The 24785-nt window shown below is 41.0% G+C and overlaps 1 protein-coding gene across 1 annotated transcript; it reads left to right on the forward strand.

Annotated features, from left to right (window-relative positions):
- The first annotated feature begins 732 nt into the window (after positions 1–732).
- LOC107389506 (ferritin, middle subunit) lies at positions 733–2521 on the forward strand. The gene is made up of 4 exons (XM_015965664.3): positions 733–1011; positions 1709–1855; positions 1972–2097; positions 2178–2521. Exons 1-4 carry the CDS (start codon positions 910–912, stop codon positions 2331–2333), a joined length of 531 nt encoding a protein of 176 aa, XP_015821150.1. The 5' UTR covers positions 733–909; the 3' UTR covers positions 2334–2521.
- Positions 2522–24785: the final 22264 nt, after the last annotated feature.

Genomic DNA, 24785 nt, shown 5'->3' on the forward strand with positions numbered 1-24785 from the left:
AATATGCCATTAAAATAAAGAGAGTCCTTTTGAATCTTCACTTTGTATCAAATAAGAAGTTTCCTTGGTCCAACCAATGACTTTCTGGGTTTCTGATGTTAGTTTGTGGCATCAAAGCTAAAATGTTGCTATAATCATCAAACCTTGAAAATGCTCAGTCACACTCAAGATTCACACAATGACTCATCACTTTAGAAAGCACATCGATGTTTAGTTTGTGCTGAGTCATGTCACATGGTTTAGTTGTTGTATGGAAACATCAACTGTGCTGTGTCGTTGTTATGACTCAGCATTCTGCAGCTGCAGCAGCTTACCATGGGGTTGAGTGACGAGGCCTTTAGAAGGTGTTTGGTGTCTCAGCTGTAGGATTGGCTCTCTGGAACAGAAACTGCTCTAGTTCAGCATGACTTCTGTGGTGTTGAAGGACCAGCACGTGTCATCTGAGACCAGTTTACAACTAGAAATGAATTAGAATGAAATACATTTGAGTTGATCCCTTTGTAAAGGCTATAAATATGATGTCATCCTGACTGTCAGCAGGTCCGATTGCAGTCCTGAAAAGTTTCTACACTAATTTCCAAGAACTGGGATGAGGAGGGTCATGTAAATTTAACAACTTCATCAGCTTATGTTGCAGCTTTTACTCCCTAATCAGATCCTCTCTTGCTGATTGGCTGAAACATACAGAGTGGAATCACACCTGTTGGGGGACCTGCAGTGGTGTATAAATACAGGAACCCTTGGCTACCATCTCACACGGGGAACAAAGCCTCAAGGAGTTCTTGCTTCAACAGTGTTTGAACGGAACTTTGTTGTCTCGTGTTTTCAGCCGACCTGCTACTAAAGCAGACACTCAGCTTTATTCTGTACCTTGTTTCTAAAGAGAGAGCCTAAAAACCACCAGCTAAAATGGAGTGTCAGGTGCGTCAGAACTACCACCGTGACTGCGAGGCCGCCATCAACAAGATGGTCAACCTGGAGCTGTTTGCCTCTTACACCTACACCTCCATGGTAAGAAACTACATCTATTCATCATTACGGCTTACTGGAGCTGTTTTTGCTCTTGTACTCTCTCACAAATCAGACTTTGGTTAGATCATGTTGACAACCTGTTCATGTGACTAACACGTAGTAAATAACTCCTGGATAAGGACCACTTCCTGCTCTAGAACATTTCCAGATAACAGGAACAAACTCCTGCCGTTGCATCAGACACTGATGTAATGTAATGTCCTTTATTACGATTCTGACATGTTTCGTCTCACACTATTGCTACTAACTTACATACATTTACACATTTAGAGAGGAAGCAGCCCACGTCCAAGGAAAACCTTTGATGGACCTTCACAAAGCCTCGAGAAATATTGATCAAGACCATTTGAAAACATTCCAGGAACATTTGTCTCATTGGAAATAAAGAATCTACATCAGTGTCCAGAAGTGCAACACTTTAGCTCAGTAAACTATAGTTTTATGCTCAACACCTGCTGACCAAGTGAAAGTAACAAGGTTACAGAATGATCTTTGTCTTGCAGACTGAATCTGCAATCAGCTTTCATGTGTGCAGCTGCTGCAATGTTCCTCTGGGTGTCAGCAGAGGACTTTGCTATCAGAATGACTGCTCAATGATCACTTTGTAGTGTGATCCTGATAGCCATGGTAAAGTGTCCTAATAAGAGCTTTTCTCTGCTCTCCCCTCCCCCAACAGGCCTTCTACTTCTCCCGTGACGATGTGGCCCTTGCAGGTTTTGCTCATTTTTTCAAGGAGAACAGCGACGAGGAGAGGGAACATGCTGAGAAGCTGCTGTCCTTTCAGAACAAGAGGGGAGGACGCATCGTCCTCCAGGATGTAAAGGTGAACCCAAACACATCCAGTCTACTCTTTACTACTTACTGATGGAAGGTGGTTAACCTCCTGCTGCTTCATGTGGACTTGGGGAACAACATTTCTGAATGCATTGGTTCTTGCAGAAACCAGAGCGTAATGAGTGGGGAAGTGGCCTGGAGGCTATGCAGTGTGCTTTGCAGCTGGAGAAGAACGTCAACCAGGCTCTACTGGATCTGCACAAGATGGCTTCTGATCGCCAAGACCCTCATGTAAGTTTTACTTCCAGTGTTAAACCTAGAACGTGACTTTTTGACACAACTTTCTAAAGTTAATTACATTTTCTCTCCAGCTGTGTGACTTCCTGGAAAGCCACTACCTGAACGAGCAGGTGGAGGCCATCAAGAAGCTTGGTGATCACATCACCAACCTGACCAAAATGGATGCCAACACCAGCAAAATGGCAGAGTACCTGTTTGACAAGCACACCCTGGAGAGCAAGAGCTAAAGAGGTGTAGAAGTGAAAATAACTGACAGGTTTTATGTTCCATCTGTTGATCCACTCCACATTTCTAACATCACTGACCCTCTCAGCTGTCTGAAGATGTTGTGTTGGATGTTCTAAAGAGCAGATTCTTTATTGTGGGCCTGATTCTGCTTCCTGTTCTGATTACCTGAATAAACATGTCAGCTGCATTTATGTCTCCATTCATTATGACTGGTCAATTTTTTTTTCCAAATATGTTATGATTTTCAGATTAAAACAGAACAAGATACATCAACCCCATTCCCCCCCCCCCCAACACCTACCCACCCCAAAAATCCCCTCCCTCCCACCTCCCACTTCACTCCGCTTCAAAGTCAAAGGCATCTAGAAGATGCAAAAACGGCATCCAGATGTCCTTGAAGTCCTCGAGTTTTCCTCTGGCCATATACGTTGGTTTCTCAAGCGCCAGATTACTGGACATAGAATTGATCCATTGTTTCACTCCTGGCCTTTCTGTGCCCTTCCATTTCAAGGCAATAGCGTATTTAGCTTGTAACAAGGAGAATTCAATTTCTTTTTGTTACATACAAAGCTGTCTGGATAGATGTGCAGTATACAATGTTTACAGTCAAAGGGCGTCTTGCATTTAATTAAATCTGAAATAATTGTACAGATTTGCTTCCAAAAGATTTGAAGTTCTTCACATTGCCACATACAATGGTAAAGTGTCCCTTTTCCACATTTATTACGATAGTCAGGGATATTAGGGTGGAAAAAGTTGAGCTTCACTGGTATGATATAGGTTCTAAACAGCCACTTGTATTGTAATCTAAATCTTGTGTTTGTTTTTGCGCACGTTCACAACAGTCGTTCCACTCTTCTGCTGAAATGTCTGTTTCCAGATCAGATATCCAGGCCTGTAAATATGAGTTGCTATTTTCGTTCATAGCAGAGATTAGAGTACTGTAAATTTTGGAGAGAAGGCCCCTACGTTGGTCATAGTTGGCTGCTAAATTCTCTATAGTAGATAATGTGGGTTGTACAGTCGATCCCAGTATATTAGTAACGAAACTTCTAATTTGGAAAAAAAAATGTCTCCTAGGCAGATCATATTTATTTGCTAATTGTTCAAAGGACATTAGAATTCCATCCTCGTACAGATCTTTTATTTGGCCTATGCCCTTGTTTTCCCAGATTTTAAAGCCTCTATCAGCACGTGCAGGTTTAAACCTAACATTACCCCAAATCAGCGACAAAGCTTACAGTTGCGACTCCTCATTAAAAGCTATATGTGCTTGGTGCCAGATTGAAATCGTATTTCTTACCATAGGGTTTTTTGTATTTTTCAGTATTCTTTTAGCTGTATCTGAGTAAACATAAGATTGTAATGGCAGTCCTATATTGTTATTCTCAATTTTAACCCAGGAAGGAGTTTCTCTAGTTGGAAAATAGCAAGTAGCTGCACCTAACTGGGCTGCCCAATAGTACATCTTCATATTGGGCACTCCAAGCCCTCCACGCTCATAAGGTAAGTATAGCAGGGAGAGGCGTAGCCTGGGTCGTTTGTTGTTCCAAATGAATCTGGAGAAAAGTTTATTCAGTGATGAAAACACAGAGTCTGGGGTATATAGGGGGATGGACTGAAATAAGTAGAGAAATCTTGGTAGAATTGACATTTTGAACGTATTAATGCGACCTATCATAGAAATCCACATCCCATCCCACCTCACCAATAGCTCTGAAACTTTTTGTATCAAGGGGTCATAATTAATGGGAACAATTTTCTTTATGTCAGGGACAATCTGTATTCCCAAGTAGGTAAAGCCTTCACAGGTACTGGTGAATTGTGTCTGGATATGAGGATTGTTTTTATTTAGAAATAACAGGGAGCTTTTCTTCTGATTAATCTTGTACCCAGAGAAGTACCCAAAATTCTGAAGAATATCGCCCACTGCCGGAACCGACTTCTCTAAGTTAGTTAAAAACAGAATGATGTCATCTGCAAATAATGATACCCGATGTTCGGCCTGACCTATTCTTATTCCAGTTAATTCAGAGGAATTGCGTATCGCCATAGCAAGTGGTTCAATGGCCAAAAGAAACAATAACGGACTGAGTGGGCAGCCCTGTCGAGTAGACCTACCAAGTTGTATAGGCCTTGATATCTGATTGTTTGTAACGATTTTGGCTATCGGTTCCGTATATAACAATTGGACCCATTTCAGAAATTCTCCTCCCAAATCGAATCTCTTAAGGGTTTCAAAAAGGTATCTCCACTCTATTCTATCAAACGCCTTTTCAGCGTCTAATGATAAAAAGGTATGGTCAGTAGCAAATTGCTTATCCCACAGTATATTCAGAAGCCGACGAGTATTATAAAAGGCCTGGCGGCCCATAACAAATCCATTTTGATCATCAGAAATTAATTTTGGAATATATGAATTAATCCTACAAGCTAGGGCCTTACACAATATTTTAGTATCACAGGACATTAGTGATATGGGGCGGTATGCGCTCATGTCTGTTGGGGCCTTACCAGGTTTTAAAATGACTGAAATAGATGCCTCTCTCAGAGATGGTGGCAAAATGCCTCTTTCAGAGGACTCGTTAAACATTTCAAGCAGGTGTGGCAATAATTTGTCAGATTTGTTTTTAATATATTTCAATTGGGAGTCTGTCCGGACCTGGGGCTTTGCCGCTGTTCATAAGACCCAGTGCTTCTCTGAGTTCCTTTATGCTCAGCTTAGCATTAAGGGCCTTTTTGGCTTCTTCGGGAAGGGTCGAAAATTTCAATCGGTCTAAAAACTGGTTTTGTGCATTTTCATTTTCATTTTCAGGGTATTCCGATTTATATAAATTTTCATAATAGTTGGCAAAAGTGTTATTTATATTTTCCGGATCCATGATCTCTATTCCATCATCCAATATAATTGAGTTTATGGCTCTTTCTGATTGTATTTTTTTTAGCCTCCAAGCCAAGAGCTTCCCTGCCTTCTCCCCTTGATCATAATAGGACTGCTTCAACCACATTAGATTTGTAGCTATCTTATTTGTGCTGAGTTCATTATATTCACACTTTAACAGAAGGAGTTTTTTTTTGTATTTTCCAATATCATTGTGGTGATATAAGTGGTCTTGTAATTCTTTAATTTGTTCTTCAAGTTCCTTTAGTTTGTTCAAATGGATTTTGGATTTGCTCCTAGTATAGCTTATCATTTCTCCCTTTATATAGGCCTTAAAGGCTTCCCATTTTATTGATGCATTTGTTTGGTTCGTATTAAAAGTGAAATAATCATTTTTCCCTTTATTTCATTTTTCATTTATTGACATTAAAATAAAAACAGAAAAAAATACTACAAGCCAAAATGAAAAAGGGGCCATCTTCCCATCTATGAATTTTACAAACTCTGTATATCTCAACCATTTTGCTTGGAATCAAAATGGGAGTGGCTGGAGTAAAAGGTTCGGCAGTAGAAGAGATAAAATGACTGGGGCATGATCGGAAAGTAAAATAGCTTCATACCAGCATTTTTGTATCAGAGACATTAGATTTGTTGAGATCAGGAAGAAATCAATGCGTGAATATGTTTTATGGGTGCTAGAGCAACACGAGAACTCAGTTTTATTAGGGTGTAATAGTCTCCACACCTCCATCAAGTTGAGGTCCTTCATAAATTTTCCAATCATTATTCTAGTTTGTTGGTGAGAGGGAGTAACATGGGTGTTTGATCTATCAACCACAGGGTTAATCACACAGTTGAAATCACCTCCTATTATGCAATGGCCAGTATAGGAGGAAATAGCTAAAAAGAAATGCTGGTAAAAAGTAGGATCATCTCCATTAGGGGCATATAAGCAAATCAGATTTACTAGAGTTGAAACCAGAGTGCCATTCAGTATAATAAATCTCCCAGAGGGATCTAAATACTTATCTCTTAACTGAAACGGAATTGACTTATGGACCAGAATTAGGACCCCTCTAGAGTGAGAGGAGAATCCAGAGGAGAATACTTGTCCAGGCCATCTGGTTCTTACTCGGTTGATATCTTTCTCCAACAGGTATGTTTCTTGTAAAAAACATACTGTGGCCCCTATCTGTTTTATTCTGCCTAATACTTGCTTAAGTTTAACCATGTTATTTAAACCACGCACATTCCACGTAAGGACTTTTATAGCAGATCTACCCATCATGATTAACATGTTTTAGTATGATAGTGCCAAAGGATCGTGGCTGCACCTTTTTGACTTTCGCTTTCATATTGAGTAAAAACTCTTGATTTAAATCATATTGAGTGAAGTTTCTAAAGCCCCCCCCCACCCCCCCCCCACCCCCCACCCCCACACACACACACATGTTTCCCCAAACAAAACGTGGCTTCAAACCCTCTAAACCTAAGACCTTGGGTTAAGTAAGACGTTCCATCCCCAGTGGGGGTAATGTACAACTGCTCGTTCATATCGGCTCCGGTGTGCTCGTCTCTACAGTAGACTCTCCCAAGAGTCAGCATCAGCCAGTAGGAGGAAAGAAAACCAGAGGTCCATATCGCCCCCAACAGGAGATCTCTGATCAGCGCAACAATAATTATGATAGTAATAAAAGACTTAACCATTCGGTATATAATTCAACGGGATATAAGTAAGAGATAACAAAATAGGATACATAACGTAAAACTCTTATAGAAATTAAAAAAAAAAAAACCTTACTTGCTTTTAGAACCACCATGACCAATAATATATAGTTCGGTTCTTGCCTCACTGTGTGATCCGCTCCCCTCTCAGAGGGGGAGAGACAGGGATAATAAGACCAGGCAGTTCCCGAACTCAGTCAGCCCCGTTGTCTGTCGCTGGTTGTCGTTTTTTTTATTTTATGTAGTCCTCAGTCTCTTCTTCTGATTTGAAGATGATGCGCCTATCGTTATGAGTGATGATCAACTGGGCTGGGTATAGCATCCCGTAGCGGACATTCAATGCGCGCAGCTGGGCTTTCACAGGGTCGAATCGTCGCTGCCGGCTCCGCGTCTCTGGCGACAGGTCAGGAAACAGGCTGAGTCGATGGACCCCACAGCGACTCTCCTTCTTCATCCTGGCCGCGTCCATGGTGCTTTCTCGATCCCGGTAGTTCAGAAATTTCATGATCACCACCCTTGGTATTTTCACTCTGGGGTCATATTGCCCGATCCTGTGCGCTCTCTCAATGATGGGGGTTGCTGCATAGCTATTATCAAACGTATCGACGAGCCATTTCGCCAGAAACCCACATATGTCTTTGTCCTCTAATTTTTCGGGTAATCCCACCAACCTGAGATTGGAGCGCCTGTTTCTATCCTCATAACTTGTAATCTTACTGGATAAGTCCTTCACCTTGTCCTCGAGTTGTTGAACTTTTCCTTGAAGAGTTGTTGCGTTATCTTCGGCCTGGGATATTCCCTCCTCCGCCTCATCCAGTCTCCGTGCATGTGCTTGCACGTCCCCTGTCACACTTCTAATGGCTTCCAGTGTGTCCACCGCATATCTCGCCACATCCGTTCGCAATTGACGGATGGCATCGAGAATTTCGCTGTTCATAGTTGTTTCTTGGTCCGCGTCTTCTGAGCAGACCTGAGGGGATGGCAACCTAGTTTTGCTAGCATTGGCGCTAGCCACATTAGCACCGATGTTCGATCTTATTTTGGCTGCTTGCTGACCTGATGCAGCACTTTTAGGCGGTGGCATGATGGATTAAGAGATGCTAATAGCGTCGCCGAGTCCAAATAGTTGCTAGTCGAGAGTTAATAAGTAATAATCAGGATTCCAAGCCGAGCACACACTCCTGCGTCCTCTCCCTGTCGCGTCATAACCCGGATGTCATCATGACTGGTCAATATTAAAGTTCTCCATCCATCTAGAACTCTTGAAGTGGAAAAAGCTGTTCTTCATCTGTTAGGTTATGCTATGCTGCTGTTTTTAAGATATCACATGATGTTCATATGAATGTCTTAATTACTTAACCTATGTTATCAAATGTTTCTGTGGTCCACAGAAAGTGCACCCCCTTAGTTTTTACCATATTTAAGTAATTACAGAGCAATGCCACCTTATGAAAAGAGGACAAATAAATAAATGGACGTGCAATTCCACTCTACAAGGAAAGACGAGAGACATGTTTCTAAAAAAGGTTTAGTTTATTCAACGAATAACAAGACATCAGTAAAAGTATAAAATGCACTAAAACCAAATAGAGTACTACCTACTAAAATCCAGGCTGAGGCTTACCAGTGGAGATTGGCCAATAACTGAGAGACGGAACCCCCACAAAGAAAAAAATCAAAGGTGCCTCAAACACTCATGACGTGCATTCAGGAGTGAAGAAACTCTTGGGGACAACACACACACAGAGGATCCGCTACCCAGAGACCTTCCAGCCCTACCTGAAGGGCTCAGCCTGTAACACTTAGATAAAACCACTTGAAGTAATTGAAACAATAAAATTACAGTAAATTATCTGATTTGTGTTGTCCTTTGCACATGCTTCTGCCAGGGCCAGATTAACACTTTGTTGTACCCTGGGCAACAATATTAAAAAGCCCCATCATCACAACCCAAGGATCACCATAATATGGTCACATACAGAATATTTTACTGTAATATGCAGTAAATATACTCAATACTTGAATGCCTGACATCACGTAACCCGCTCAGGGTAACCTTTGACCCACCTCGTGTGGACTGACCAATGAGGAGAGGGTCTTAACTTGAGGCCCTCTCTTCATTGGTCAGTCTGCATGAGACTGACTCTCAACACCGCTCTACTTACGTTCAAAGTCATAGGCAGCGAAGCGTCTCTGTGCAGCGCAAAAGCCCGGGAGGACAGTTTGTTTAACATAGGGTGACCATATTTCCATTTCCAAAAAAGAGGACAGGGGATCGGTGCCTATGACGTCACACTATGGCAATGCCACACAAACCACGTTGGGACCCATTTTTTTGTAGGAACTAAATTAATATCAGATTCTGCCAATAAAAGGGCTCCAAAACAATTCATATGTAAATATTTAGCATATTTATTGAAAAATCTCATTTTTCTGCTTTAGTGCTGCAACGAGGTTTAATTAATAAGAAATTATTATACCTTTTGTTTTACAACAGCATCGGTAAGCTTCCTGTGCACAGATTATTAAGGATACTTGTTTCAGCTGTGAGATTAGACGATAGGATCAATGAAAAAATAAGTTGTCGCACACTCCATGGAAACTTTCAGAGAATCCACAAATAGTGGCTTTCAAATGGTTTTGTTACTTTTTGCAAGTTAAGAAAAGCAGCAGATGAGACGGAATGTCTGACAATTTAGTTTTTAATCTGATAATATTAGAACATGCACTATTATGAAGCAATCATAGCGAGATCTGTTACGGTCTGTGTGTGTGCGTGGATGAGCCGGACAGACTGCGCTCCCGGCCGGCTAGAGAGTTTTGTGTGTAGGGAGGGGGTGGGCGCTCTATGTGACTGGCCAATCACAGAGCGTGAAGACAGTCAGTTACCCAATGAGGATTTTCCTTCACCACGATTACAGATATTTACGAGGTTTACTTGTTTCATGCTCGTATTCGTCAAAAATGCTTTAACCGTACTGGATACTCGTCTGAAACGAGTATCTGGCTCATTCCTAGTTGCCAGTCCTTCTGATTAATAGCTGATGTCCCTTATTGTCTTCTGTCTCCATCAAAGTACATGATGAAGAGACAAGTTGGGTTTCCACCCTTGCTAACATTGCAACAAGCTATTACTATTTTGCTGTGAAATCAACAAAATAAAAATTATATAACGCTACAAACTAGCTTGTTTTGGACTAGCTTTACAGGAGTTTTAACTTGTGCTAATAGTTTTTTTATGTCCTTCATGGTGACAAAGGGTTAGCAGTGTGATGTTATGTTCAAGGGGCCATTGCTTTTGAGGTTATTGAACATTCTTGTCAATCACAGGCTTTTATTGCCCCTACTTCACACTGGAAGCATCAGCGGCACGGAACGGCAGTGGAACATCACTGCTTCAAATAGAATCCATTATAGTCTATGAGGGTGATTCAAAACAGCTGTGAAGCAGAGGTTTTCAAGCTCGTCCCAGAAGCAGCACGCTACGCCACGCTGCTAAAGATAGAATTGGGTTCTATTTTTGCCATGAGCTGCTTCTGGGACACCGCAGTTTCCGCAGTTAACATAGGGTTAGACAGGAAATCACTCACGGTTTCAGTGTAAAACCTCCAGTAATATCCAAAATACCATACCATGCCATTTTTTAAATCAACCACATATACAAACAGCACTGGAGCTGACCAAAGCGCTTTACGTATAGTACAGGAAAAGGAGTGACAGAAAGACAATCAACACAGCATAAAACATCAACAAAGATAAAAACTGTTAAAATGCCAAACTGGCTATTATACAATCAATATTTTGCAAAAGCCAATTCATGGTTTAAAGGCCAAGTCATAAAAATATGTTTTCAGTTGGGACAACGGGATGTTGATTGGCGGATTGTAATAGGCAAGGTAATCCAGAGAGCAGGTGACGCATGCACAAACGCACGCTTCCCCCTCATTTTATAGTTCATTGAAGTGGTGAAGAGCAACAGGCAATCAGCCAACCTCATGGCCATGGCCGTGTTTGTGTTCAAAGCTTGTTTGTAGATTTGCTGTAACAGCTTTAAAAGAGAAATATAATTTCTGAAATCAAAACAACAAAAAATGCACAATTTTTAAAGGTTTATTAAAGCGATGCTAAAGAGTTAACACTTTTAGCTATAGCTTTAAAACTGGTTTCAGTGATTTTTCACAAAATCTTTAGCAGCTTCACATTGGACAGCACTCTGTATCCCTCTGCTGACCAGAAACTACGCTTAACGGTAAAATTTGAACACATTGCATGTATTTATGTAAAATACATAAATAAGCCCTTGAAAGTGAAAGCTGACCTGTTCTCTAGCGCCACCATCAGGCCAAACTGAAATCATCAGACCAAAGTTAAAATAAATGTATCTTGAAAAGTTTTCATGCAAATCTTCTCATATTTTCTAACAATATTAATGATCACAAGATTATGAACCTTAATGGGTTTTGGTGATGATATGACCTTTCCTGCAGCACCACCGTCAGGTCAAACTTTCAGTTTTAGAGTTAGTGTATCTTACAAATCTTTCATCCAAATCTTTACTAATTTAGGGTGCACATTCAAGATTCTCACAGAATGAACCATAATGATTGATGTTGGTGACCCTGATGTTGGTGACCCCCCTTTCCCTCTTGTAAACATATTTATTTATTTTCATCTGTTTTTTGTCACATAGTTAGAAAGTCAAACTCTCCCCTCCTCTTTTTTATCCGGGCTTGGGACCGGCAGTGGCAGAGTTAGAGAGTTTTTTTTTTTTTTGCTTTTATTTTAGTTTATGATTTATTTATTTATTTATTTAGCTTTTTACATTTTGTTTTTGTTTTTTGTGTGTTGAGGGATTACATGTTTGAAAGTTCACCCATCTCTGAAACAGAAAATCATAATGACAACATCAGGCAGAACATGGAACAGTCTCTATCCCCACAGTCAAACTTTTAGTTTGCACTGCTGTACAAAGGATGTGTAGAGAGTGTGTGCATGCTCCATGCAGACACATTTCTTGCATTTCAAACAGGTCATGCTAGTCTTAGTCATTGAGAGTGGGGCATACCTGGCACCTACCACGCTTCTTGCTGGCTGTTTGTGCCACTGGAGGAATTTGGGTGTTTGTTTCTGTCTGTAAGTCTCTCACTACAGCTGCAGCAGCTGTTGATGCTCTTGGAAGGCACGGTCTTCTCTCAATCTGAGGTTTCACCAGTGCATTACCAAGCTGCTCCAGGAAAACCCTCCTTCGGCTCAGTTTCTCCCCATTCCAGTCTTTGTTTATCTCTCTCCACATCACGAATGCATTGTATGCACTCACATCAATGATGTGGAAGAAGATGACAAGGGGCCAACGGGCAGTCATGCGTCGACAACCAACACATTCTCACTCCCAGCGCGCCAAAAACAAACGCTTTGTCAGCTACCCTACACGTCAGACCCCTGATGCCTAAAGTGCCCTTTTTCGTTACTTATGTGCGAATAGGGTTTTTTCCCTTTTCTAACTGCAGATCCCAGTGTAGTGTAAAACTGACGCGATGGGATGTTCGCTGATGCGGCACCGAACCAGCTCGTTTAACCGCACCTAAACCTTAACTTTTCACTATTTACAACCTCACCCTCATTCTAACCTTAACCCTCTTGCTACCTAAAACGTTACTCTCACTGTGATCAAGCATTTGTTTCCCATGCATTCTGACTGTCAATTTTCGTATTTGCCGCCAAAGGGGAACGTTAGAACATACCATCTGGCGAGGGGGAGGTTGCAAATACCCTCTACTTTTAACCTCCACCTTGGTAGTTGAAACCTCCCCCTCGCGTTGGCTCGGCCCCAAACTCGACCAATGACGAGCCGGCTCCCGCCGTTCACTTCATAGAGCTGGCTTTTAGAGCGATCGACACATCACTAACGTGTTAGCTAGCAAGATGGTTAAGGTTAGGACAGGGGTGAGGGGAAGGTTAAACAAGAGGACAAGGTTAGGGTGAGGTACAATGAGCTTGTTTGTTGCCCTGGCTGCGGACATCCCATCGCGTCAGTTTTACGCTGCATTGGGATCTGCAGTTAGAAAAGGGAAAAACCCCTTTTTGCACATAAGTAACGAAAAAGGGCACTTTTGGCGTCAGGGGCCTGAGGCGGAGGGTGGCTGACCAAGCATTTGTTTTTGACGCGCTGGGAGTGAGAATGTGTTGCGACAACTGTATGTGGCTGTGATCTTGGGGGGGGGGTCTTGTTTATTTATCTAAACAGGGTCTTTGGGGAGGCAGCGGCTGGTTTAACTTCTCAGATTCATCGTGGACAGAGCTACCCACTGCCACCAGGAGATGGGATGTCTTCTAATTAGCCTTTTCTGGTTTGTTAGTAGGGAGGTTAGTTGCTAGGTTGTTTGTTTTTGTGCTGACGGAGACATCCTGGGGTTACAAATTTCTTGAAATGTCTCCACACAGAAACTTTTTCCTGTTTTTTTGTGTCTGAGTATGGAGCGTCTCTCTGGGACTCGAGGCTTTCTGCTAAAGAGTCATTTTCAGCGTCCACGTTCTGCTCACTGATCGTTTCGGTTTGCTGATCTGGGTTAAAACGTTCAGTCTTTAGTCTCAAGATCAGATTTTGACTTTCCAGATTTGTAGTCAGTGACTCAAGTTCAAAGACTTGTTCCTTCAGGATTCCCAACTCTTCCTCGTGCTGCTCTTTGCTTCTAAACAGATCTAACTGGAGGTTAACGACGACTTTACAGAGTTCAGTTTCTTTTTCCTTCATCTGTTCTAGTTTGGTCATCAGATCATCATGACCTGCACTGCCCACGTCTCTGTTTTGGGCGAGCTCAGTCTCCAAACCAAGTCTGATCTTCTGCTCGTCTCTAAGCTGGTTTTCCAGGCTCTCATACAGGCCAGATGTTTCCTGGAGTTGCTGGTACAGCTGGAGTCTGAGCTTCTGTTCGTTGGTGAAACCTGTGTGGGCAATTTCTGTTATTCTTAAAGAAAAGAGTCGGAGAGAGTTTTTTCAGTCGAGACAGCGTGGTCTTTTATTTGTCTTCTCACATCTCAGGACAGCCGAAAGACCCCGACAAAAGAGTGGTTCCCCTTTTTATAGCTCACAGCCTTTGAACATTCATTAGTCAACCGGCGAGAACCAGACCATATTTGGTAAACTGTGGGTGGAGACTTCTGTCTGGGACACAGCAACACATCAAGTATTTTTAGCAAGTCAGATAAGCTTTAAGCAGTTTTACTGGAAGCAAGCAGAGACCAAAACAGGAAATTCCTTCGGAGCTGATGTTGGAACAGCACACGAACTCTAGCCAGAAAACACTTTCAACCTAAGAACCGAACTTTAACTCAATACATTTTGTAGATGACCTCTTGACCTTTTTGGCGCCAACAGTCCTCCCTTTGGTGGACTTGTCCACCACACATTACTATCGTAAACAAATTAGCAAATTAGCAATGAATGCTTAACTAAGTAACAGAACAAATGAGCAACAAATAATGATAATGTAACAATTTGACCGAGGATAGAGACAAAAGGGCATAACATATGACCTTGAATCAAAAAGTGCATAAAGGAGAACCCATGCCAAAACACGAGATGATGTTCCAGACTAACACAGCAACGTTAACATGTATATGTAATGAACAATGATTAAGACACTGAAAAACAACCGATGAGTTCACAGCTGAGACAATGAAAAACTATGAAACAATACATTAAACATGACTTTAGCATTAACTGAACCCATTACTTCACGAATGTATTGCATGCGCGCTCCGTATGGAGGCAAAAAACCCTGCCCGCTGTACTTTAACAAGGAAAATTCCTCCATGTCCTCCCCGACCCCAGGGACGAACACCTGAAGCACAGAGCGTGCATGCGAGGACATTGGTGACACATGTCCTCGTCAGTGATCAAAAGAAAAAACACACACAAATCAACAAAAGCACATGAAGATAAACAGGTGACAAATATGATGAATAATGAACAATTAGCTTTAGCGAAGACATAATGAAACAGTAATAAGTCCGGTTGAAAACTTCATTCAAAAGAATAAAACGGAAAATACAAGTTCAGCATCCATGTCGGCGTTGGAGGCCTTCTGCTGCAGGAGGGCTTCATGTGGACAAGTGTCCTTTATTTGTCAGGAAAGCAAAGGCATAAGTCCTTGGCTCAGTCCTCCCTTTGTCCATCTTCGTGCAGCGTGGTGGTGCCGACTCCATCCTCCCCACAGCGAGCAAAACACAACATGTCAACAAGAAAAACTTGAATTAGCATGCCAATTGCCTATAAACCTATTACCACAAAAACTTCCTAAATATTAGACCCAAAGACAAAGCATCCATCCCCACATTCACACCCCCTTTCTACACTACTCACTATCCTAAATTAAAGAGCTAGTTTGCCAGCACGGCATGCAATGATTCACTCAACCAGCACCCACCAGAAGATCTGTCGCACCTGAAATGGAGTACCAACAGTCATGGTTATGTTATCACATTAAGTTAAAGAACTCAGACACAAACGGGAACAAAAATGATGTGAAACCTAAGAATATATGGTAAACTCATATGTTGGGTCGCCTATCATCAGTAGTTCTGAATCCCCAGCATACGAGGAATTAATCCGCAGCATTATGATCTATGATATTGGCATTAATGTGCTCTAAGCACTTATCCAGAAACATGTCAGTTCTGGGCTCATTATTGGTAGTTTACCAGGAATACACACAGGCTATATTCTGTTAGGATTTATCTCTTTATTACCTCAGATCTGCCTGGCCCCTCCGGCCCATGCAAAAGCTTTACGTACACCTTAAACCTATAACCTCCCCTCGGACAAATAAAACAATCAAAGTTGTAAAACTGGAACAAAAGTAATTAGACATCAGCTAAGTGACGCCGTCATTGTATGGTTAGTGAGACTAGTCAAGTCTTTGCATCCACAGATGTGATTATAATGACGTGAATGCAGGTATGGAAACCAGTCTAGGGTGTAGAGTAGTTGCATTTTACTCATCTGTCATTGTGAACAATTCCTCTATTGGTGTCGCGGTCGTCGGATGGCCTATAAAACGATGATACATTGTGGTGATGTCTTTGTCCTCTTGTTATGCTTGTCCATTGGTTATCCTCTTCACCTCCTCCAGAAGAAACCCCATTGTAATTAATCAGGGATGGGTCCTTTAGCCTTCATCTCAGGTATCGACGTGAGTCCATGAGAGTCCAATCTTCATCTTTTTCCATCCTCACCCTTGGTCACCGTGCAACACCAGGAAGCCTTGCACTCCGTACGGACCAGACGTCCCCCGAGCCGATCGCCTAGGGATTAATGGTTATGCACAAAAATGTCCTATCTCTTACTGACCCTAGCCTCTGATACCTACAACATCAGACACATACAGCTACAAACAGCAAGCGCAATTAAAGGTACAGTAACATCATAACATGGACACACACGGACACACAAACACATACACATGCACATACACACACAGAGAGAGAGATAGAGAGAGAGCAAGAATGTGTGTGTGGAAGAAAAATAAGTGGGATCCACTTTGCCACCAGCATCTCCACCTGTGTCACAGAGAAAAAATTGCAAAGAAATTAAAACATAAAGCAAACAACAATAATTCAATGAGTATAAATGATTCAACTAAAATATACAACCATGCATGTTTTTTTTTAAAACAGTTCCAGTAGCACTGACGATTCCTTGTGCAATGGATTGTTAAGATGGTCTTCCTCAATTAGAGATTATAACCGAATTGTTTCAGGATCCTGAATTTGAATTTGAATTGGTTAATTTACTCAGAATAGTCCAATGGCTTTGTTGATGTTTCTCAAGGCTCGGCTACGCCCATATAAATAAAGGAACAAACAAACAAAACAAACACAGTCAAGCACATGGTCCATACACGTCTCTGTGCCCTCACACACCAAGCAAATGTCAGACTGAAGCGAAAGTGTGAAATTCCTCAGTTAAGTAGGCATGCATGTTAGCAATTTCATCCAGAGCTTCCTTCCACTTCTTAAACATCTGGATTATTTCTGGAAAAATTTCAGTTTAGCCAATTTCGGCTGTAGCCAAATCCAAATGTTCTCGCAACGCCATTCCCGCAAAAGGCCAATTAAAAATGTTATGTTAAAGATTACACAAGATGAGAAAATGTGAACATAATTATTATCGAATGAGAGGTACAATTATTCACTATTTTGTAACATTATTTTCTACGTTAGAACTTACAGCTGATAGAAAAATATAGGATCAGGTTTCTAATCCTATTTTTTAAGGTTAACTTCCTCAGTTAACTATGTTCTGCAGTAGTTTAGTAAATTTTTCCCAATTCTGACATTTCACCAAGCCAACTGATTGTTGCCCAATAAGCTTTTTCCATTACCTAACTGCAGCAAGCACTCCTTCACTGGGTGTAACCATAGGAGACAGTCTCTTTTGAGCCTCTCTTTGTAAGTCCAGGATGACCACCGTCATTGATTAAAGTTCACATGTTAGCACACATGCTCCTCCCCTTTGTCCTTTATTTCATATGCAGCAGGGCAAACAAGCGTCTGCCTCATTGTGTCAATTTTACGGCGCCTCCCCCATCTCGACGCAGACACACAGCTTGTGGTGGGGACTTCCTGCTCCATTTGTGTAGGGCCAGATCCAGGAAACTGTCATTTGCAGTCGGTTTCCATCTCTGTGACAGGCCAACCCAGTAAAGTTCATGCCGCCACAGTTCACAGCAAACGTCTTCCTTAAATATGTTGATTGGGTTGAAATGACAGAACTTTCTCTTTTACAAATCAACGATGGCTTCTAATGATTAGTCGACTTTACTGACTCAAAGGTAAATCTAGACTACTTCCTGGGCACAATTGTTCCTTAATCATCAAATCAGTTCTACACAGGTTTTAATCCTTAGGTGCAATCTAACCCAAAATGCAAGATCCCTCTTTTCATTTTTTATTTTTATCCATCTTATTTTGGGAGAATAACTACCAGTTTTTTAATCCAAAGCAACCTGGTACAGTTTCTAGCCAGGTTACAGGAAATAATAGTTAGTTTATCAGTTTTTTTTCCATTATTCAGCGTCTCAAAATCCAGCCACTAATGTTAATGGTTCTTAAAGTTGAGGCAAGACAATTATTGGGTTTTGTTTTACAGCAAGATTTACAGCAATAGTTTTACAAAACCTATACTAAATATTTATAAATGGGTGTAACTGAACGTTCTGGAGCAAATACTTTATTTCCTGACTGATTGTTAATTTTAAGATTGGATCCTATGATTCTAAGAGGTATGAGAGCTGCAGAATGCAGCACCCTGTGCTATTTATAGACTACGGGATTCTTATGTGTAAATGTGGGTGGAGTCAGGCCCTCAGGCAGAACTTTCAGTCTCATTCTTCCCTGACCGTTCAGGAGAAAATATCTCACGGAGGCCACCCATGGACTAAGAATTAAGACTGGACTAAGAAGGTATGCCCAAAACACCAAAATTATCTTTTCTAAAGTCACAAATTGCTTAAAACTGCATGTTACAGAAAGCAAGCAAGCCTTGTTTCCACCATGTGTGTGTGTGTGCAGACAGTAGAAAAAGAGGAAGAGAGAGAGACTCCAGTTACAACACGGCCCAAAAGCTGATAAAATACTTCCTTTGTATAAACACGACCATGCAACTTTTATATTTTAAACGATTTCCTTGTCATCGCACTAACTACCAGTTCTTTTTCTATTGTTTTTCAGTCGGGCAAAGCTGGACTATGCCCTGTTTTATCCAGCAGCTCTCTCTATTAAACACTGCGTCATTCAACAGAGGATCCAGCCAGAAGCAGCATTCACTTCTCATGCAAGAAACACTCACATCCAGTCACACAACGGCACAGACAACATTTTTCCTCTTTGTCACAGTCTTTTAAACAAAAGTAAGTCAGTCCGTCACTTATTTATTCCCTGTATATATATGTACATATAAACACACATACACATACAAACATTTGTTTTACCTTATCTTTTCTTAATCTCTTTGTTCCAGTTGGACTATTATTATTGTGTTTCTCCTAATTTAAATTTAACTGACCCAAATTGGCACTTACTTTTCCTACTTTACACCAAATTGACAGGACTTCCTTTAACGGCTGGTAATTTTCAGAACTTAATGCCTGCTTTTAAGCAAGTCTTATTCAACCATTAGAGCAAGTCAAATTGCAATTTTTGAGAGCGCTCTGAGAAACAGTCCACATATTTATTTTCTACAGATCTGTTTCGATCTTACTGTTTAGCAGCTGCCTGACCTTCAATAAATGTTTATCTAAATATTCTAAAATAAAGCTGTCATTTACAACTTTCCTTGTGTTCCTTGTTTTTTTCCCCCTTTTAATCTCCAGGCCACTACATATATATATATATATATATATATATATATATATATATATATATATATATATATATATATATATATATATTTTATATATATATATATATATATATATATATATATATATATATATATATATATATATATATATATATATATATATATAAATATGTTACTTTAAAACCTTTTATTTATTAACTTATGGTACTCTGTTCAGACTGATCAGAACAGGATTGCAGAATTTGAATTTTGCGTAACTTCAAACATTAAATTTAGCACTGCAGTGAACTTTAAATATGCGAGTTGCAACTTTTAGAGCTCTTATTTATCTTATTTATTTTCCTGGTATCGCATCAGGCCCTCACACTGTGGTTCTTTCTATTCAACCCCCACCTCCCCCCGATTCCGAGAAATGATGGGGCGCTACTTCCACCTCCTAATATGGTCAAAAGTAGTTGAGACTTACATAAGCTGGAGAGATCAACATGTTTTGGATCACGTAATCAGCAGCTGGGCTGCCTGATAAGCAAGGAGTTGCACCGCATGTGTGCGGCTGGAATTGATAAGCAACATGTCAACATGCACGTACCACCCACACACGGAGCTCCCAAAACTCGGCTCTGCTTTTTGCACTCTCCAAGTGCTCAAACTGAGAGCCATACGCAGCCTCTCGCTGCAAACTCAAGACGTCTTCTCACAGGCCTCACTACTGCTTTGCAAACACTCTTAAATTTGTTACTCCTCGAGGACGAACCGAACTCAGCAAAGACTTCAACTTCTTTTACAGGCCTCTTTTTCTCTTTTTACTTTGCCACAAACTCTTATTAAATTTACCAATCCCCAGGGGAAAAGACCGAATTACAGGCAAACCTCATTTCTCACAACTTCAGCGCTTTTTCTTCAGGATCCCCGTCTCTGCTCTTACCGAGTCAGGAGACTGGATTTCTCAAAACCTTGTCAGCTTTTCAGATTCTATTCCAATCTGCTGTCCCACCTTTCAATTTGACACTTAAAATTTGTCCGTCATCAAAATGACACAGCTGACTTCACACGTTGTGAATATTTTACCACTGTCAGACATGAATCCTCTCTCCAACTGATATTTATAGTATTATCAGAACAGGAGAACACCCCTGCCCAGTGACAGAGGCCACAAAAATGAACAAAAACATGCTCACCTGGGCCCTTAGTTTGGACCTCAGCCACTGGACAGGAGCCAAGGGACGCCACGGAAAGTCCTCGCTGTTCACCCATCTGAGGTGCCAAAATGTGGGCAATTTCTGTTATTCTTAAAGAAAAGAGTCGGAGAGAGTTTTTTCAGTCGAGACAGCGTGGTCTTTTATTTGTCTTCTCACATCTCAGGACAGCCGAAAGACCCCGACAAAAGAGTGGTTCCCCTTTTTATAGCTCACAGCCTTTGAACATTCATTAGTCAACCGGCGAGAACCAGACCATATTTGGTAAACTGTGGGTGGAGACTTCTGTCTGGGACACAGCAACACATCAAGTATTTTTAGCAAGTCAGATAAGCTTTAAGCAGTTTTACTGGAAGCAAGCAGAGACCAAAACAGGAAATTCCTTCGGAGCTGATGTTGGAACAGCACACGAACTCTAGCCAGAAAACACTTTCAACCTAAGAACTCAACTTTAACTCAATACATTTTGTAGATGACCTCTTGACCTTTTTGGCGCCAACAGTCCTCCCTTTGGTGGACTTGTCCACCACACATTACTATCGTAAACAAATTAGCAAATTAGCAATGAATGCTTAACTAAGTAACAGAACAAATGAGCAACAAATAATGATAATGTAACAATATGACCGAGGATAGAGACAAAAGGGCATAACATATGACCTTGAATCAAAAAGTGCATAAAGGAGAACCCATGCCAAAACACGAGATGATGTTCCAGACTAACACAGCAACGTTAACATGTATATGTAATGAACAATGATTAAGACACTGAAAAACAACCGATGAGTTCACAGCTGAGACAATGAAAAACTATGAAACAATACATTAAACATGACTTTAGCATTAACTGAACCCATTACTTCACGAATGTATTGCATGCGCGCTCCGTATGGAGGCAAAAAACCCTGCCCGCTGTACTTTAACAAGGAAAATTCCTCCATGTCCTCCCCGACCCCAGGGACGAACACCTGAAGCACAGAGCGTGCATGTGAGGACATTGGTGACACATGTCCTCGTCAGTGATCAAAAGAAAAAACACACACAAATCAACAAAAGCACATGAAGATAATCATGTGACAAATATGATGAATAATGAACAATTAGCTTTAGCAAAGACATAATGAAACAGTAATAAGTCCGGTTGAAAACTTCATTCAAAAGAATAAAACGGAAAATACAAGTTCAGCATCCATGTCGGCGTTGGAGGCCTTCTGCTGCAGGAGGGCTTCATGTGGACAAGTGTCCTTTATTTGTCAGGAAAGCAAAGGCATAAGTCCTTGGCTCAGTCCTCCCTTTGTCCATCTTCGTGCAGCGTGGTGGTGCCGACTCCATCCTCCCCACAGCGAGCAAAACACAACATGTCAACAAGAAAAACTTGAATTAGCACGCCAATTGCCTATAAACCTATTACCACAAAAACTTCCTAAATATTAGACCCAAAGACAAAGCATCCATCCCCACATTCACACCCCCTTTCTACACTACTCACTATCCTAAATTAAAGAGCTAGTTTGCCAGCACGGCATGCAATGATTCACTCAACCAGCACCCACCAGAAGATCTGTCGCACCTGAAATGGAGTACCAACAGTCATGGTTATGTTATCACATTAAGTTAAAGAACTCAGACACAAACGGGAACAAAAATGATGTGAAACCTAAGAATATATGGTAAACTCATATGTTGGGTCGCCTATCATCAGTAGTTCTGAATCCCCAGCATACGAGGAATTAATCCGCAGCATTATGATCTATGATATTGGCATTAATGTGCTCTAAGCACTTATCCAGAAACATGTCAGTTCTGGGCTCATTATTGGTAGTTTACCAGGAATACACACAGGCTATATTCTGTTAGGATTTATCTCTTTATTACCTCAGATCTGCCTGGCCCCTCCGGCCCATGCAAAAGCTTTACGTACACCTTAAACCTATAACCTCCCCTCGGACAAATAAAACAATCAAAGTTGTAAAACTGGAACAAAAGTAATTAGACATCAGCTAAGTGACGCCGTCATTGTATGGTTAGTGAGACTAGTCAAGTCTTTGCATCCACAGATGTGATTATAATGACGTGAATGCAGGTATGGAAACCAGTCTAGGGTGTAGAGTAGTTGCATTTTACTCATCTGTCATTGTGAACAATTCCTCTATTGGTGTCGCGGTCGTCGGATGGCCTATAAAACGATGACACATTGTGGTGATGTCTTTGTCCTCTTGTTATGCTTGTCCATTGGTTATCCTCTTCACCTCCTCCAGCAGAAACCCCATTGTAATTAATCAGGGATGGGTCCTTTAGCCTTCATCTCAGGTATCGACGTGAGTCCATGAGAGTCCAATCTTCATCTTTTTTCATCCTCACCCTTGGTCACCGTGCAACACCAGGAAGCCTTGCACTCCGTACGGACCAGACGTCCCCCGAGCCGATCGCCTAGGGATTAATGGTTATGCACAAAAATGTCCTATCTCTTACTGACCCTAGCCTCTGATACCTACAACATCAGACACATACAGCTACAAACAGCAAGCGCAATTAAAGGTACAGTAACATCATAACATGGACACACACGGACACACAAACACATACACATGCACATACACACACACACAGAGAGAGATAGAGAGAGAGCAAGAATGTGTGTGTGGAAGAAAAATAAGTGGGATCCACTTTGCCACCAGCATCTCCACCTGTGTCACAGAGAAAAAATTGCAAAGAAATTAAAACATAAATCAAACAACAATAATTCAATGAGTATAAATGATTCAACTAAAATATACAACCATGCATGTTTTTTTTTAAAACAGTTCCAGTAGCACTGACGATGCCTTGTGCAATGGATTGTTAAGATGGTCTTCCTCAATTAGAGATTATAACCGAATTGTTTCAGGATCCTGAATTTGAATTTGAATTGGTTAATTTACTCAGAATAGTCCAATGGCTTTGTTGATGTTTCTCAAGGCTCGGCCACGCCCATATAAATAAAGGAACAAACAAACAAAACAAACACAGTCAAGCACATGGTCCATACACGTCTCTGTGCCCTCACACACCAAGCAAATGTCAGACTGAAGCGAAAGTGTGAAATTCCTCAGTTAAGTAGGCATGCATGTTAGCAATTTCATCCAGAGCTTCCTTCCACTTCTTAAACATCTGGATTATTTCTGGAAAAATTTCAGTTTAGCCAATTTCGGCTGTAGCCAAATCCAAATGTTCTCGCAACGCCATTCCCGCAAAAGGCCAATTAAAAATGTTATGTTAAAGATTACACAAGATGAGAAAATGTGAACATAATTATTATCGAATGAGAGGTACAATTATTCACTATTTTGTAACATTATTTTCTACGTTAGAACTTACAGCTGATAGAAAAATATAGGATCAGGTTTCTAATCCTATTTTTTTAAGGATAACTTCCTCAGTTAACTATGTTCTGCAGTAGTTTAGTAAATTTTTTCCCAATTCTGACATTTCACCAAGCCAACTGATTGTTGCCCAATAAGCTTTTTCCATTACCTAACTGCAGCAAGCACTCCTTCACTGGGTGCAGTTTTGCTCTTCCAGAAGTTTCCTCTCTCTGTTCGTCAGATCCGTTTCAACGTTGTCCAGCATCTCAAAGAGGTCACCACTCCATTTCTTAAGATTGTTCATTTCCTTCTTAAAGTTTTCGTTGACAGTGACTTTATGCTGGGCGTTCTTCTGCTCCTGGACACTAACGAGTCTGAACTGACGTTCTTGATCTAAATCTGTTTGCAGATTTTTGATGAAAACGTTCTTTTCTGAAAGCTGCTCCTTTAAATTCTCCAGCTTGTCAGTCAACTTCCGTTCTACGCTGATTTTCTAATCTTTTTCTCTGCTAAACATCACTTTTAAGTCCAAATGTCGTTGCTCCAGTTTTTCAAAGTTCTCAATCAGATTGTTTCTCGAGACTCCAGAAAAACGGGACTCGTCTGTCTCACCTTTTAGATCTGAGCAGATTTTTTGTAAATCTTCATTCACGTTTCTCTGCTCCTGTAACTTCTTTTCTAAAGCCACCAGCTTTTGTTGCTGCTGAACCAAACTGTTCTCCATCTCTTTAGTTTGCTCCTTGTAAAGCGCACACTGGTTCTCTGCAGCAATCCTCTTCTCCCTCTCCTGATTGAAACAAGTATTTCTGTTCTGCAGTTTTTCTTTCAAATGATCCACTTGTTTCAAAAGGTCACAGACGACAGATTTATCTTGGAGTTGATGTTTGACTCTCTCCTGCTGTTCAACCAACTCCTTGTGAGAAGCAGCGTTCTCAGCGGTCAGG

This window comes from Nothobranchius furzeri, chromosome 14 (assembly GCF_043380555.1).
Source record: "Nothobranchius furzeri strain GRZ-AD chromosome 14, NfurGRZ-RIMD1, whole genome shotgun sequence".
Classification (NCBI taxonomy): Eukaryota; Metazoa; Chordata; class Actinopteri; order Cyprinodontiformes; family Nothobranchiidae; genus Nothobranchius; species Nothobranchius furzeri.

What these genes read in the sequence shown, in the direction of transcription:
- LOC107389506 (XM_015965664.3), top strand. Translation starts at nt 910, where the DNA reads ATGGAGTGTCAGGTGCGTCAGAACTACCACCGTGACTGCGAGGCCGCC. An exon ending in CTTACACCTACACCTCCATG is followed by an intron (nt 1,012 to 1,708) that starts GTAAGAAACTAC and finishes CTCCCCCAACAG; the next exon opens with GCCTTCTACTTCTCCCGTGA. An exon ending in CTGATCGCCAAGACCCTCAT is followed by an intron (nt 2,098 to 2,177) that starts GTAAGTTTTACT and finishes TTTTCTCTCCAG; the next exon opens with CTGTGTGACTTCCTGGAAAG.